This window comes from Ovis aries, chromosome 15 (assembly GCF_016772045.2).
Source record: "Ovis aries strain OAR_USU_Benz2616 breed Rambouillet chromosome 15, ARS-UI_Ramb_v3.0, whole genome shotgun sequence".
NCBI lineage: Eukaryota > Metazoa > Chordata > Mammalia > Artiodactyla > Bovidae > Ovis > Ovis aries.
Window position 1 is genome coordinate 72,899,905 of NC_056068.1, and position 15,066 is coordinate 72,914,970.

General features: G+C 42.1%; 1 protein-coding gene across 6 annotated transcripts in view; it reads left to right on the top strand.

Moving 5' to 3' along the window:
• Positions 1-15,066, top strand: part of ALKBH3 (alkB homolog 3, alpha-ketoglutarate dependent dioxygenase) — a 42,903-nt gene that overhangs the window by 12,574 nt on the left and 15,263 nt on the right. For all 6 annotated transcript variants that reach the window (XM_042233375.2, XM_042233376.2, XM_012096270.5 and 3 more), the window contains 2 exons: positions 517-605; positions 10,913-11,122. In XM_042233375.2, coding sequence (XP_042089309.1) covers positions 517-605; positions 10,913-11,122 — 299 coding nt within the window. The remainder of the gene's footprint in view (positions 1-516; positions 606-10,912; positions 11,123-15,066) is intronic.

Here is a 15,066-nt window from a genome sequence, read left to right on the forward strand (position 1 = left end):
CTTCTGATTAAAATTAAATATGCGCTGTGGTGGGTCAGAGCACCTTTTTCTTCATTTGGAATTAAAAGGGCTTAGATAGTGGTGGCGCATGGGTGAACAGTTGGTTTTGTTTCCTGTATGGACGTTCATGCCACAATTTCCTACCTACAAGGGTTCAAACTCCATGTCCTGCATCTTAGACCCTCCCTAATGTGAATCCTCTGTCCTGCGGTGTGACTCCTTCACTCTGGTTTGTGTCACCACTGACACAAATGGGTCACACGCATTCTTACCCCAGAGCTTCACTCGTACTGGTTCTGCCAGTATACGCTCTCTTGCCATCCTTTTAGCTGTCGCCATGCCACTCCTGAGGTCCCGTGCCCTTTATGAAGGTGGAACTTGGGTCAGAGCCCATCCCGCCTCTTCCTTTGTATTTCTCATAGCTCCCTATACATTACTAGGCAGGGTGTTGGCACTCGGTAGGTACATGTAAAATAGCATCGAACCCTTTCAAAGGCCCTGTATTTTCTTTCTTAGATGTAACTTACCAGCAACCAAGACTTACAGCATGGTATGGAGAACTTCCTTACACTTATTCAAGAATCACTATGGAACCAAATCCTCACGTATGTTGGAATGTTGTTATTGATATAGTTTTACAGACGATATACTGTGCCTGTAGAGTACTGTGAAATAACAATAAATGACCTTGCGGAGCTGCGCGGTGGTTCCTAGTTCAAAAAATCCTCTGAGTTGAAACACTGAGTCTTTGTGCTTATCACCATGGATGTGCTTTTGATCCACAGATGAAGTCAGAGGATGAGAAAAAAAAACTGGAACTAGGGTAAACTAGAACCAGACGCAAGGATTTCAGAGAAATGAATCATTTATTTTCCTAATCTCCTCCTTCCCCAAGCTTTTCTGCCGTAGCCCTTTGTGTATCTCCTGGTATATATTTGCTCTGGTTCCAAATCCTTACGACTGACCAGTGAGGGCAGAATGTTTCTTTCCATGTCTCAGGCTCTTTTCCCATTTGTGAGAAAAATCTGTTGCTTTTCTTGTTGACTTTGTATTCATTCTGTGGCTGCAGTTCTCATACTTATCATTGCTTTGGCTTGTCTCTACTGCTTCTTGTGTTTTTAAAAATGTCCATGAAAGACGAAGAGATTCTAATGTATAAATTAAGCTTATCCAGATGATGGAATTAAGATCCAAGAAATAGCTCTCTGTTTAGTCCTTGGAATCTTGCCTTTGGCAAATAATAATATGGTTTTTGTGTTTGTTGTTTTTTTGAAGGAGACTTTGAAGAAAATGGAGTTTTTGCTTATGGCATTGGAATAAAGAGAAATGTGACCCATTTAGAACTCCTAGTAATTTCTTATCATAAACTAGCCTTTTACTAAAATGTTCAGGGATTAAGTACTAACTGAAGGGAACATGACTTTTTCACATGAAGAGATAGATGGGTGCTCTGGTTTCTAAGGCTACATTTAGAATGTAACCCAGGGAAGTACTGAGGAGACCCTTTATATCTGAAATTGACTTGGAAACATGAAGAGAATCAAACTAAGCCAGTCTAGCATAAACTGCTGGATATGTTTCTGTCAGAATTAGTGTATCTTCTTATCAACAGTTACAACAGAGAAGTTGAGGATTAAGTAGCCTGTGGGAAAGAAGTTCTTTCATTCTAGCTGATCTTTCAGAACAGGATTTCTCAACCTTGGTATCGCTGACATTGCAAACACGACAACTCTTTGTTGTTCGGTTGCTCTGCGCATTGTAGGATGGTTAGCCGTATCTGTGACTTCTGCCCCCTAGATGCCAGAGGCACCCCTTACCCAGTCAAGGCAGCCAAAAATGACTCTGGACGTTGCTAAACATCTGTTGGGGTTCCAAATTGACCTTGCTTGAGAACCACTGCTTTAGATTAAACGTAAGACATGTAAGGTCTGCTGAGGTAGAGTGACCACTTATGCTTGGGGACATTTTGACAGCTCTTCAAAAGAATTGTTTAAATGACAACCCTTTTCTCATATTGTAAGTAATATGTGTTTATTACTGAAAACTTAGAAACTGTGCAGGTAAATATGAAGAATATTAAAATTTTGAATAGTGCTTCCATCTGATGATTTGGTTCCAGTCTTTTTTTTCTTTTTAAGCAAATATATGTAGAGAATGTCTCTATAAAAATAAAATCAGTTATTCATATACTACATTTAATTTTGCTGTATTATTAACATATTGTAGTATCATAAGGTTGTCATATTAGAATTCTTTAATTTAAATTTGACTGGCTCATAACTTTGTGCTTATTGCTAATAGATTTAGTTTTATACCATCTGGAACAAAATCAAAACAGACGTCCCTTTCTCAGAGTTTCTAAGGGAAGATTCCCTAACGTGTATATATGTGTTGGGGATATTAGTTTAATTTTAAAGTTGTTTTTACCTCAAGCTTAGTATTCCGCAGCACAGGAGGAGGTTCAGTCACAGGCACTTAAACGTCTTTTAGTCTTTAGTCTGTTTCTGGCTGCACTGGGCTCTCATTGCAGCATGCAGGCTTTCGCTAGTGGCAGCACGTGGGGGCTTCTCTAGTTGCAGCTTGCAGGCTTCCGTCATTGTGGAGCATGGGCGGGTGGCTTCTAGAGCGCATGGGATCAGTAGTTGCTGTTTGCGGGCTTGCTAGTTGCCCTGCGGCATGTGGGATCTTATTCCCTAACCAGGGATCAAACCCGTGGTTCCCTACACTGGAAGGTGGATTCTTAACGAGTGGACCACCAGGGAAGTCCCTTTTAGTCTTTTTTCCAAGCTAAATCCTATATGAATCCACTGTGTGGAAATAAAAGAGTACCCTCACTGACTGGTAGTCTCACCAGCTTGACCTTTCCTCCTTTCTCCTCCTGTGGTCCCAGAGGCATCTCTGTGGTACCTGGGTCTCTGCAAAACACTGTTTGAAGTCCACCAAATAGGTCCTTGTATTTTCTCATATTCTTTTTCTCAAATGTCTTTTAAGGATAGAATGTCTTCACTGAACAGTGAGATGACGCTGGATTTTAATTTAGACTTTCAGTTCTGCGGGATCTGTATTTAGAGTATTGGTTGGAGAGTCTAAATTAATCCCCTAGTTCATTATTCCTTGTTTTCTCCTTTTCTACTTACTTCACCACCAAAAATAACCAAGAAAAAAAAATATATTCACTTAGAAACATAATGCAGACTTGGTGTTAGCTCAGTCCCTGAGCAAGTCAAGGAAGTGCTAATTAGCTTCTCAGTTACATTGCCGAAAAGCTATCCTCCTCCTTTACGTTCTTGTGTTTCTTGTTAAGTGTATGATTCTAGCATCTGATCTTTATCCCCACGAAGATAAGCTGCTTCTTGTTGTCATTCAGTCATGGCCGATTCTTTGTGACCACATGGAGTGCAGCATGCTAGGCCTCCCTGTCCCTCACCACCTCCCAGAGTTCACCCAAGTTCATGTCGTTGAATCAGTGATTCTTTCCAACCATCTCATCTGCTGCCCTCTTCTCCTCTTGCCTTCAGTGTTTCCCAGTATCGAGCTTCCCAGGTGGTCCTAGTGGTAAAGAATGGCCTGCCAATACAGGAGACTTAAGATACACAGGTTCAGTCCCTGGGTTGGGAAGATCCCCTAGAGAAGGAAATTGGAACCCACTGTAGTAGTCTTGCCTGGAGAATCCCATGGACAGAGGAGCTTGGTGGGCTACAGTTCATGGGGACGCAAAAAGAGTCAGATATGACTTAGGGACTAAACGGTTATCTATAGCCCTTGAGAAAGAACTAAATATCCTTGACTATGCTTCAGTTCAGTTCAGTCGCTCAGTCATGTCCGACTCTGCGACCCCATGAATCGCAGCACGCCAGGCCTCCCTGTCCATCACCAACTCCGGGAGTTAACTCAAACTCACGTCCATCGAGTCAGTGATGCCATCCAGCCATCTCATCCTCTGTCATCCCCTTCTCCTCCTGCCCCTAATCCCTCCCAGCATCAGTCTTTTCCAATGAGTCAACTCTTCGCATGAGGTGGACAAAGTACTGGAGTTCAGCTTCAGCATCATTCCTTCCAAAGAAAGGCTGATCTCCTCTAGAATGGATTGGTTCGATCTCCTTGCAGTCTAAGGGACTCTCAAGAGTCTTCTCCAACACCACAGTTCAAAAGCATCAATTCTTTGGCACTTCGCTTTCTTCACAGTCCAACTCTCGCATCCATACATGACTACTGGAAAAACCTTGACTAGATGGACCTTTGTTGCCAAAGTAATGTCTCTGCTTTTGAATATGCTATCTAGGTTGGTCATAACTTTTCTTCCAAGGAGTAAGCGTCTTTTAATTTCATGGCTGCAATCACCATCTGCAGTGGTTTTGGAGCCCCCAAAAATAAAGTCTGACACTGTTTCCACTGTTTCCCCATCTGTTTGCTGTGAAGTGATGGAACCAGATGCCATGATTTTAGTTTTCTGAATGTTGAGCTTTAAGCCAACTTTTTCACTCTCCTGTTTCACTTTCATCAAGAGGCTTTTTAGTTCCTCTTCCAGCAACACAAGAGAAGACTCTACACATGGACATCACCAGATAAGCAACACCAAAATCAGACTGATTATATTTTTTATAGCCAAAGATGGAGAAGCTCTATACAGTCAGCAAAAACAAGACCGAGAGCTGACTGTGGCTCAGATCATGAACTCTTTATTACCAAATTCAGACTTAAAATTGAAGACAGTAGGGAAAACCGCTAGACCATTCAGGTTATGACCTAAATCAAATCCCTTATGATTATACACTGGAAGTGAGGAATAGATTTAAGGGACTAGATCTGATAGATAGAGTGCCTGATGAACTATGGAATGAGGTTCGTGACGTTGTATAGGAGACAGGGATCAAGACCATCTCCATGGAAAAGAAATGCAAAAAAGCAAAATGGCTGTCTGGGGAGGCCTTACAAATAGCTGTGAAAAGAAGAGAAGCGAAAAGCAAAGAAGAAAAGGAAAGATACAAGCATCTGAATGCAGAGTTCCAAAGGATAGCAAGAAGAGATAAGAAAGCCTTCTTCAGCGATCAATGCAAAGAAATAGAGGAAAACAACAGAATGGGAGACTAGCAATCTCTTCAAGAAAATTAGAGATACCAAGGGAGCATTTCATGCAAAGATGGGCTCGATAAAGGACAGAAATGGTATGGACCTAACAGAAGCAGAATATATTAAGAAGAACTGTACAAAAAAAGATCTTCACAACCAAGATAATCATGATGGTATGATCACTCACCTAGAGCCAGACATCCTGGAATGACTATGTTTAATGACTACTAATGACTTTCCCCACATCAGGGTCTTTTCCAGTGAGTCAGCTGTTCACATCAGGTGGCCAAAGTATTGTAGCTTCTGCTTCAGCATTCGTCCTTCCAGTGAGTATTCAGGTTTGATTTCCCTTAGGATTGACTGGTTTGATCTCCTTGCAGTCTAAGGGACTCTCAAGAGTCTTCTCCAGCACCACAGTTTGAAAGCATCAATCTTCTGCATTCAGCCTTCCTTATAATCCAGCTTTCACATCCATGTATGACTACTGGGGAAACCATAGCTTTAAATATACAGAGCTTTGTGAGCAAAGTTGATATGCTGTCTAGGTTTGTCATAGCCTTCCTTCCCAGAAGCAAGTGTCTTCTAATTTCAGGGCTGCAGTTACCATCTAGTGGTTTTGGCGTCCAAGAAGAGAAAATCTGTCACTGCTTCCACTTTTTCTTCTTGTATTTGCCATGAAGTGATGGGACCAGCTGCCATGATCTTAGTTATCTGAATGTTGAGTTTCAAGCCAGCTTTTTCACTCTCCTCTTTCACTTTCATCAAGAGGCTCTTTAGTTCCTCTTCATTTTCTGCCATTAGAAAGTTATCATCTACATATCTGGGGTTGTTGATATTTCTCCCAGCAATCTTGATTCCAGCTTGAGCTTCATCCAGCCTGGCATTTCACATAATGTACTCTGCATATAAGTTAAATAAACAGTGACAATATACAGCCTTGTCGTACTCCTTTCCCAATTTCAAACCAGTCAGTTGTTCCATGAAAGGTTCTAAGTGTTACTCCTTGACTCACATACAGGTTAAAGATAGTTTAAAGCCATAAAGTAAATAGGAGGTACAGCTTGATAATATTATTATGGAATTTCACTCTTGAACGTAGGTTAGTTTAATAACATTTATTTAATGACCTAAGTTTTGTTTGTTGTTATTGCAGTTCATTTGTTTAAATCCTCTGCCTTAGAGGAGCTGAATAGATATTTTTCCAAAGAAGACATACAAATGGATAATGGTGGTGGTGTTGGTGGTTTAGTTGCTAAGTCGTGTCTGACTTTTGTGATCCCGTAGACTGTAGCCTGCCAGACTTCTCTGTCCATGGGATTCTCCAGGCAAGACTACTGGAGTGGGTTGCCATTTCCTTCTCCAGGACAAATGGACAATAGGCACATGATAAGATGCTCAGCATCACTAATTAGGGAAATGCAAATCAAAACCATAGTAAGATATCATCACCCCATACCTGCTAGAAAGGCTATTATCAAAAAGGCAAGAAATAACAAGTGCTGGTGAGGATATGGAAAAAAGAGAGCTCTCATACCCTGTTGATGGGAATTTAATTGGTACAGCCATTATGGAAATTTCTCAAAAAATTAAAAATAGAGATGCCGTATGATCCAGCTATCCCACTTCTGGTTATTTATCCAAAGAATATGCAGACACTAATTTGAAAATATATGTGTACCGCTGTGTTCATCACAGCATAATTTATAATAACTAAGATATGGAAACAACCTAAGCGCCCATCAACAGGTGAATGGATAAAGATGTCGGGGAGGTGTGTCTGTCTATATATATGTTGTTGTTCAGTCGCTAAATCATGTCCAATTCTATGCAATCCCATGGACTGCAGCATGCCAGGCTTCCCTATCCTCCACTGTCTCCCGGAGTTTGCTCAAGTTCATATCCATTGAGTTGGTGATGCTCTCTAACCACCTTATCCCCTACCATCCTCTTCTCCTTTTGCCTTCATTCTTTCCCAGCATCAGGGTCTTTTCCAGTGAGTTGGCTCTTCGAATCAGGTGGCCAAAATATTGGAGCTTCAGCTTTAGCATCAGTCCTTTCAATGAATATTCAGGGCTGATTTCCTTTAAGATGGACTGGTTTGATCTCCTTGCAGTCCAAGAGACTTTTCCAGAGCCTTCTCCAGCACCACAGTTTGAAAGCATCAATTCTTTGGTGCTCAACCTTCTTCATGGTCCAACGCTCTTATATTTATAAATGGACTACTACTCAGCCATTTTTAAAAAAGATGAAATCCTACCTTTTGTGAGACCATGGATGGACCTTGAGGACATTATGGTAAATAAGTCAGGTGGAGAGGGACGGATTCTGTATGATTTTATTAATGTATGGAATATAAAAAATCAATAATATAAATGAACAAACCAAACATGTAGGTACAAGGAGCACAGTAGTGGTTCGCAAAGGGGAGGGGACAGAATGGAGGGCACAGCAGAGGAGGGAGGTCAGCTGTGTGGTGCCGGGTGGAAGCTGAATGTTTGGTGGAGGTAAACGTGCTGTATGGCTGGAGAAGGACGTGGCCACCCACTCCAGGGTTCTTGCCTGGAGAATCCCATGGACAGAGGGGCCTGGCAGGCTACAGTCCTTAGGGTCCCAGAGTCGGACACTGCTGAGCGACTGAGCACGCACGCATGTGCATGGCAGAAATATGTTATAAACCAGTGTTACTTCAGTGAAATAAATAGTCCTCTGCTAAGAGTGTAATGCCACTATCTGTAACATGGAATGCCAGCTTTTAACATGACTTCCTTGAGACAGTGAAGCTGATTCCCACACATGCTCCCTGGAAGCTTTACCTGATAATAGTCGTGGTATGTACCTAAGAATGATATTATGCTTTCCTTTGCTGAACATACATTTCTTCACTTCCAAACACAGAACATGAACTCTGAAAGGGCTCTCTGAAGTGGCAGTTCTTTTTTTTTTTTTTTTTTATAATTTTAAATATTTATTCATTTTTGGTTGTGCTGGGCCTTTGTTGCTGCACAGGCTCTCCTCTACTTACAGAGAGTGGGGGCCTCTCTCTAATTGCGATGCACAGGCTTCTCACCGTGGCAGTGTCTCTTGTTGCAGAGCTCAGCTCTTGGGTGCGTGGGCTGCAGTAGTTGGGGAGGTGGGCTCAGTAGTTGCAGCTTCTGGGCTTTAGAGCACAGGCTCAGCGGCTTGTGGCACATGGGCCTAGTTGTTCTGCAGCCTGTGGGATCATCCCGGACCAGGGGTCGAACCCACGTCCCCTACATTGGCAGGCAGATTCTTGACCGCTGAGCCACCAGGGAAACCCTAGAGTGGCAGTCCTTAAAGCAGAATCTGTGGGTCCCTGGAGGGAGTCCACGAAATTCTTTTTGGGAATCCACAGGGTCAAAATTATTTTTATGAGATTACTAAGACTAGGTGACATTTTTCACTGTGTTGAGTTTGCACTATACAAAAACAATGGTGAGTAAAATTGCTGGCCCCTTAGTATGAATCAAGGCATTGCCACCGAACTGTACTAGTAATCATTGTTTTCTTTACCATGTACACTTCCAGTTTAAAAAAAAAAAAAAAAGATGGTTTCATTCAAGGGTGTCCTTTGATGAAGTGATAAGCATTATTTTATTAAATCTTGATCTTTTAAAATTATTTCATGAAATGGAAAGTATGCATAAGGCATTTCTGCTACAAATGATTTATGATGGTTGTGTGTGATTGCTTAAGGTAGAAGCTGAACTGGCTACTTTTATCCTGGACCATTTTACTTAGAAGAGCAACTGGCACACACACTATTCAGACTTGAGTATTCAGCAGACATTTTCTCATAAGTGAATGAAGTGTCACTTCTAGGAAAACAATGGACAGGATTTAGTAAAAGTTTGATACTGATAAAAGTTGAGGTTTCAAGGAAATGTTAGGAATTCTGGAAAAACTCATATCCTTTACCTTGAACCTGACCTTTTCCCATTACTTAGCTTTTTCTGAAGAAATCAGTGGTAATCTTAATGGAGATGATTTTTTAATGGTGTGTAATGAAACATGTCAGTAGTAAGGAGGTCTGCATAACTCAGTGAGCCAGTATTTTCCAGATGACCAGTGCTTGATGTTACAGAATCATGCAAGATTATAAGATCCATTCAAAGTGCAAGTTGGACCAATAGATTTAGATATAATCATATAAAAAGTGCGTTGATATAGTTTCAGATTCCACATTGCCTCTAACCTTTAAGAAATCAGTACAGTTGAGCTTTGGTTTAATAGCAAAGAATATCTACAGTTATTTGAAAAGGTTTTTTCTTCCTTTTTCGAACTACATGTCTTTGTGAAGGCAGTTTTCTTTGTATGTGTCAACAAAAACATTTAAACAGATTGAATGCAGAAGCAGATATTAGACCCAACTCTCTTCTGTTAAATCAGACATTGAAGAGATTTGCAAAACAGTGCTACTCGTCTCACTAATTTTTTTGTATTGGAAAAAAGCTAATTTTCATAAAATATTACTTGGGTTAGCATGTAATGGGGTTGTTATTTTTTAAATGAATTAACCAAAAGTTAAAATATTTTTAGTTTTAATTTTTAATATGTTAGCTATCATAGCTATAACTCAAACACATAGAAGTTCTTTGGGGTCCTCAGTAAGTTTTTTTGGCTGTGCTGTGTAGCTTGCAGCATCTTAGTTCCCCACCCAAGGGTTGAACCTGGGCCCGCAGTAATGAACATGCTGAGTCTTAACCTCTGGACTGCCAAGGAGTTCCCTCCTCAGTCATCTTTGGTAGTGGTGTGAGAAGCCCTGTCCTACAGGAAGCTTCTGTAAAGCACTTGAGGTTTCTTGGAAGGCAAGACATACAGAATTCTAACCAGAACCATAAGAGCTACACTGATTGTAGCTCCCTAGTACAACCTAGGGTCAAGGGTCATAGTTTCCTAAAGCATGTATGGCGAGATGGTGAGTTCTGAATATAAACTACAGGTGTGAACTCGGTGCTCAGGAGGCAGGGCTGTGGACTGTTTAAATCTTTTGTAGTTCACAGCCATTTCATGACTCCATTCTGTAGCATGTTTTTCCCCTCTGGGTTCTGGTCTTAGGAAGTGTGCCACTCTAGAAATATTAAATATGCTTTTCAAAGAGCAATTTTGCCACTTGTGATAAAATGGGAATGGAATCCTGGTGGCTCAGATGGTAAAGAAACTGCCTGCAATGCGGGAGACCTGGGTTCGATCCCTGGGTCAGGAAGATCCCCTGGAAGAGGGCATGGCAACCCACTCCAGTATTCTTGCCTGGAGAAATCCCCGTGGACAGAGGAACCTGGCGGGCTAAAGTTCATGGGGGTCACAAAGAGTCAGACACAACTGAGTGACTAAGCACAGCACAGGAGTGGAACAGAGGGCCACCCCCAAGGAGAGCTGTTTCACCCTCAGACTTCAGTCTTTATCTGCCGACTCCTGATGGCCCATCAGCTGTGGTGACAAAGCAGGCTTCCTGCTCCACATGCCACCTCCATGCCTTACTGAGGCGACCGCCCAGAGTGTACCGACAGTTACTTCTCTGGAGGGTCATATATTTAACATGGAAAGGATGAGATGGGAGGATAGGCCTGGTCTTCATGACATTGCTACACCAAATTTAGCACCTTAATAAAATTGCAGAGGTCAGCTTGCTTCAGAATAGACATGATGGGAGAGAATGCGACTTCTCTTCTGGTCTGATGCTTATTATGTTTCAGATGGTTTGCTTATCCCAAGCCCCTGTTTATAGTGTGACTGATGCTGCGCTCCCTGTTTTTCCCTGTGACTGCCACTGTGTATCTCCTGTGAACTGTCTCTGCCCCTTCTCTTGACCTGTTGATTGCAGTGGCATCCTGTGCTGCTCACGCTGAAGAGCCACATTGAAGAGAACACTGGCCACACCTTCAACTCCTTGCTTTGCAATCTTTACCGAAATGAGAAGGACAGCGTGGACTGGCACAGCGATGACGAGCCTTCACTGGGGAGGTGCCCCATCATTGCTTCACTCAGCTTTGGTGCCACACGTGTGTTTGAGATGAGAAAGAAGCCCCCGCCAGTGAGTAGTCCCTTTATTTCTTTTATGTTCCTCCCGCTATCTAATAATCGGTGAAAAAAGAGCTGGGCTCCTAAAAGGCTCCTATTTTCAGATTTAGGGGATTGGAGTATGTGTCTGGTTGATGAAATGTTTTCAACTGATGGCTTACATCCTGTGGATAACTTTTGACTTCCAAAGAGGCCATTCATTCCTTTCTGCAACAGAAATTGCCTGCCGTGTGCCACGTGTCAGAGGCTTATTTCCATTGGTGGAAAGGACAGACACGGTCCCCATCCTCATGGAAATGGGGGTAGACAGACATTATTCATTACTCAAGTGACTGGATGGGAGAGCTTAAGTGAGTAGGGGCAAGAAGGGAAAGGAAGGAGGCTCAGGGAAGATGCCCTTCTTCAGGAGCCTTTATTTTAAGTAAGTGTTCTTCATGGCATTGTTGCCTGTCCTCTTTGAAGAGAAGTACTGCAGTCCATCCTAAAGGAGATCAGTCCTGAGTGTTCATTGGAAGGACTGATGTTGAAGCTGAAACTCCATTACTTTGGCCATCTGATGCGAAGAGCTGACTCATTGGAAAAGACCCCGATGCTGGGAAAGATTGAGGGCAGGAGGAGAAGGAGACAGCAGAGGATGAGACGATTGGATGGCATCACCGACTCAATGGACATGGGTTTGGGTGGACCCCGGGAGTTGGTGATAGACAGGGAGGCCTGGCGTGCTGCAGTTCATGGGGTTGCAAAGAGTTGGACACGACTGAGCGACTGAACTGAACTGAACTGAACCACACGCGTCCCCATTCCTTCTTAGCCAGTTCCTAAAATCCAGATGAACATTACCTCTTTCAGAGAGGAAGTTCCAGCCAGGTGACTAGACAAGCAGTGACTAAACTGTAGAATAACTTGAGCTGTCCAGCCCCGCTCTTGCCTATATTTTAATACATTGGAGGGGTATGAGGGCTCTTTGTGCTGTTGTTTTTTTTAAATCAAGAAGTGTAGAACTTTAGGACTGAAGCAGATAGAAAGATAGTAGGAACTCTAAGAAAAGAGCAAAGCTCTACCAAATTATCTTATTTCCAGGATTTGCGTGTGGGTGTTTTTTTTAAACCAAGGCTCCCAATCATTTAGCTTATAACGTTAAACCAGACACAGTCAGTGTGGACGGCCTACAGGGCTGTGTTTTGAGTATGACCTAATCCAGACCACATAATTATCAGGCAGTCAGTGCTTGTGTCTGTTCTTCATCAGATATACTTCTTGGACTGTTTTCCTGACATGTATTTGGGTTTCCAAACATGGTATTTTGAAGCATATTGTGTTGTTTTGCACTTACTCCATTAAGCACCTTTCCTTGGCATATTTTCCATCGACAGGGTTGTATTTGCTTCTGTTTACACAGAAGCTTTGGTCTGTGTTGGTGGGGATTGGGGGTAGTTGTCAGTTGCCAGTGACTTCCTGAGTAAACTTGCTCCCTGGGCACTCTGACTAGCCTCACTGTCCCAGTGTACCAGGGAAAACCGCCTAAGAAGCAAGCTCCCCAGCCTTTGCCATGTTCCTTTCAGGCACAGTTAGCTTTTATATGCAGGCTTCCACTTGGTTAAATCCTACGTTCACACGTGAGGAGTTCATCCTGCCCTTCGTAAGTCTTCTGTTGTGTGAATGGCAGAGAAACACCAGGTGTGTTATTTTGAAGTTCAGACTCCCAATCCAGACATACAGAACACCACCTTTTTGCCAGGCCTGGTCTTGGGAGCTGGGATTATAGCCATGAGTAAATGAGATGAAGTCATCCTTCCCCTCCTGGAGCTGATGATCTGGCCCCTGTTAGTGCTCTGTCTCCCTTCCAGGGTTATCCTTCCAGCTCTCTGAGTGGACAGCAAACTCTGGTGGATCCAGGATAATCTTTGGTGTAAGCCGAGTCTCTGCTTCTTTGCAGTGACTTTCTTTGTTGCCAAGCACTTAAGTATTCAGTTCCCGTTTTTCTCTACATGTACATTCACCACCACCACCATCACCCTTTTTCAAAAACATGTTTTGGCCTATTTCCAGATTTTAAGGTTAAGAATTCCCGAAGCATGCTTTGTAGGATAATTAGTTTTACTGTACAAGCAATTTCCAACTGTTAAGCATTAGTCATTGGAAGGACTGATGTTGAAGCTGAAACTCCAATACTTTGGCCACCTGATTCGAAGAGCTGACTCATTTGAAAAGACCCTGATGCTGGGAAAGATTGAAGGTGGAGGAGAAGGGGATGACAGAGGATGAGATGGTTGGATGGCATCACTGACTCAATGGACATGAGTTTGAGCAACCTCCGGGAGTTGGTGATGGACTGGGAAGCCTGGCGTGCTGCAGTCCACGGGGTTGCAAAGAGTCAGACACGACTGAGCGACTGAACTGACCTGAAGCATTAACAGTGTTCTGGTACCCAGAATACCTCTATTCCTTTTCCCCTCTAGACAGCTGAAGGTCATTTTCTCATATGAGAACATATTCATGGTGATCAAGAATTATTTCTTGGAAATATAATTCAGTTATGTTATAGGTTAATGGGTGGATAGAAAATGTAACTGCCACATAGCATTGTGTCTGAGGGCAACCATTTGGAACAAAATCTCTAAGAGGGACACTGACCATACTTACTGAACCTTTGTCTTCTCAAGGCTTCTTAGAGTCTATTTTGATGAACAGGAGTGACAGCACAGGCCGTGAAGCACTGAAAATGTGGTTAAGTCCCTGTGATTGTCTGCCGATAGCAGGGGAGTTTGCACTATAACTGTAGTAGCTGATTTGATGAAAATACCTATCTGATAAGTAAGAAAATTTGTCTGAGATCTTGAAACAAAGTTGGCTGAGGAAACAGATATGGGAAGAAATACAAATGTGTCAGTATGTCAGGTGACTGATTAATAAGTTTTTGCTTCTGGCATAGTCTTAACTGTGATTGAATTTGATGCAGTTGTATATTCCTTCAATTCTGACTTTTGTTTAAGATGGGGAAATTGAAGGTTAATATATTTGAAATTATAATCATGCATTAGTAAATACAGTTTTAAAACTACTTCCCCTCCCCCCCTCCCCCCACCGCCTCCCCAAGAACCTATAAACTCCATTCTTGGATAAACAAAACCCAGGTTTAAACTTTTGGAAAAATTTCTTCAAGTTTCTTTAACAGATTTAAAACATCTTGGGCTTCACAAATCTGGCTAAACTTGAGCTATAGAAGCCTTTCTCTGAGTTGACATCTTTGGGAATGTATCTTAGGGCACATCATCTTTATCTTAGAATAATGATTCCTTTTCTGAAGGATTGGAAGGAGAATGGTTATTGCAAATCTGTCTACTTTTCTTCCTTAACTATGGTGATAGCTTTGAGAACATGACTCATGATTCATATAACTCAAGCTAAAAGCATAAAATAAAAAGTGTAATTCAAGTTAGTCTTCTGTGTGGAATTGTAGGAGTCTGACTTTCTGTAGCTCCTAGGAACCTGTCTCGGTATGCCACTAAAGATTGTAATTTTCATGTCTGTCAACAAGACATTTGGAGTGTGCTAGAGATCGTGGGAGGGCATCTTTTTCAAAATCCAGTTAGTTTTAACCTATCAGAGAAGAAGTTAATACCTGTTTGACTTGAGTCAAAGTTTCTCATCTAAAGCTGACATAAAGGAATCATGAGATTTCCTGTATTTGATTCAAGTATGCAGATTTGAGACAGAAAAGCATCTGTTCGGGGCCACTTTCAAAGGGAATTAGCCTTTTTTTTTTTCTTTTTTTTTTTTTAACATTCAACTCCCCCACCCCTGCAGCAGCTGTTTGTTTTGCAGTCTGGCACCTTAAGTAGTTCTCTGTAGCTGCTGATCTTCTGAAAGCTGCCCCAGTTCCACACATTGCATTCCTAACAATTTCTCGCTGTGCTGAGATGGTAAGGAGATCTTTGTTTCCCTAAGCATCAGTGT